This window comes from Penaeus japonicus, unplaced genomic scaffold, assembly GCF_977035675.1.
Source record: "Penaeus japonicus unplaced genomic scaffold, GWHDUDI00000001_assembly GWHDUDI00000031, whole genome shotgun sequence".
Lineage (NCBI taxonomy): Eukaryota > Metazoa > Arthropoda > Malacostraca > Decapoda > Penaeidae > Penaeus > Penaeus japonicus.
The window spans coordinates 17,874,561-17,877,060 of NW_028234433.1; the positions used below are offsets into that span (position 1 = coordinate 17,874,561).

Here is a 2,500-nt window from a genome sequence, read left to right on the forward strand (position 1 = left end):
AGTCCCACGTGAGGTTAAGGCATTCTCAAAGGATCAATCCCCCGGCGTGAAGGATGGAAGGACTCTAGTGGGACCCTGGAAGTCATACTGAGGTTAGTTGACGTTTTTACTTCGACTTCGATGAAAGATTTTTTTTTTCCATTTGTAGTAATTTCATTCATTTACCATCTATGGTGTTCATTATTCAATGACCTGATTCTAAGATGCCAAATCATAGACATTCAGATTTACTCCATTTCACGATTTAAACTTTTAAAGATATATTAAAATGAACTAGATATATAGACATGTAATAAGATTCATTGTTAAACTCTCCCTGTTATTCTCCTCATCTTTCCTATGGTCCCCTTTCATCAACATTTCTTTCTCTCTCTGCTCTCCTTTCGTTGCTTCTTTCTTTCCTCCCTCCCTCCTGCTTCTCTCACTTCATCCTCCCTCTTCTCTCTTCTCACTCTTCTTCTCTCTCCTTTTTCTGTACTTCTGAATTCCATTAGTTACAAGTATTAAGTACGAAGTGCAGATCATCATGACCTATAACATGAAATATTCTGGATCAGTTTTATTTTCGCCTTCAGTATACACCATCCTCATTCTTCCGGGTAATTCTGTGTTTAAAGCCATCCGTAAAATAGTTTCATTATCTGAAATATCTCACGGTTCGGAACAGAGAAAAATCGTCGGGGTAAATATTATATAAATCGTGACAAAAGTTTAATTGTTCGAAGCTTCTTTATAAACCAGTATAAATGTTTTACTTGTTCAAATAATGACTTGGGCGTTGTGAAAGAGCTAGAGATTTTTTTCTTTAATGACAATGCAGACTGCCATCTTCATCGTAACCAAATCTTTCTTATGGACATTTATATATATATATATATTTATATATATATATATATATATATATTTATGTATATATTTTATATATATATATATATATATATATATATATATATATATATATATATATCACACGCACACACACACACACACACACACACACACACACACACACACACACACACACACACACACACACACACACACACACATATATATGTATGTATATATATATATACATATATATATATATATATATATATATATATATATATATTTATATATATATACATATACACATATATGGTTAGAGCTGTCGAAAATGAGTTTTGTTGATATAAGAGTTCTCTCCCAAATTCCATTACCTGCTTGGTTACAGAGGCATAAATCACATTTACCAAATCATTAGGCAGACGTATGATTTCATCAAGATATTCACTATGGAGAGAAAACATGCATACCTAAACGTCGCATCCTTCCATCCGACAACAGTAAACACACCCACATGCACACAAACAAACAAATGATGTTGCTCAACTGCAGTAGTGAAAATCGCATATTCTCTTACAGATAAAACACACGGCAGTACGTCATCTACAAACCTCAGACGTCTCACTTCCTGGAAGATGGTTCAGACACTCCTCGTCTTTACACTCTCCCCTCTTCCTCACTTACGCAATAAATAGATAGATAGATGATGGTTATAAGCAATCTGCACAGTGATAATATTTTATCATACTTTTGCAGATTGAAAGGGAATGCGCAATGCATAGGGGAAAAGATTCTGAAGCTGATGTTTAGTTTTTGTTGTAAACGAGCGTAAATTTACGATATACAGGCATCTGTAATTTGGTTTCTGAGACCCTTGAAAATCTATACTTTCTACACACGCACACGCACACGCACACCTACACGCACACCCACACCCACATACACGCACACACCCACACACCCACACCCACACCCTCACACACACACTCACCCCCCCACACACACCCCCACTCACCCACCCACAACCCCCCCCCCCACACACACACACAACGATCAAACAATCTAATGCAGACACAGCAGCGATGTGACTCTCGCCAAAGGGAAGTTCCGATTTGATTGAGATAGAGCACCGCCTTTCACTCCTATGGGTTTATGGACCAGCGGATCCACCTGGCCTTTTGGGGTCACTCTTATTTTATTCGTGAATTATTTTGTTTGATGATGGTAATGATTATGATGATAATGTTAATGATGATGATGGTGATGATGATGATAATAATGATGAGGATAATGAAAATGACAATTATGAAAATAGTGATATTGATGATAACAGTGGTGATAAAGATAATGGAAAATGATACAGATGGTGATAAAAGATAATGATGATAATGATGATTATCATTATAACGATAATGAAAATTATCACTGTCATTTTCATTATTGTTAGTAGTAGGGATAGTAGATGGATCATTATGTCATCATTATCATTATCGTTGATATCATCATTAATGTTCTTCATGTTATCATTATTAGTAATATTATTTGTATTATTATTGATATCATCCTTATTATTACGATATGTTTTTCTTTTTTTATTATTTTTGCCGCTATTATATCATCTCAGTTCAGTTATTTTACTATTCTTCTTCATATTATTATTATTATCATTATT

General features: G+C 34.6%; 1 protein-coding gene across 4 annotated transcripts in view; it reads left to right on the forward strand.

The window, feature by feature from the left end:
* Positions 1 to 2,500, forward strand: part of LOC122256725 (uncharacterized) — a 100,476-nt gene that overhangs the window by 93,755 nt on the left and 4,221 nt on the right. Inside the window, exons 6-7 of one of the 4 annotated variants that reach the window (XM_086555827.1) lie at positions 1 to 92; positions 1,408 to 1,626. The exon at positions 1 to 92 is cut by the window's left edge and continues 334 nt beyond it. The exons of 2 other annotated variants lie outside the window; for them this stretch is intronic. In XM_086555827.1, the coding sequence (XP_086411953.1) occupies positions 1 to 50 (50 nt within the window). In that variant the 3' untranslated portion in view covers positions 51 to 92; positions 1,408 to 1,626. Of the gene's footprint in view, positions 93 to 1,407; positions 1,627 to 2,500 lie in introns of those variants that run through there. One more of the 4 variants, XM_086555826.1, reaches the window with a different exon arrangement.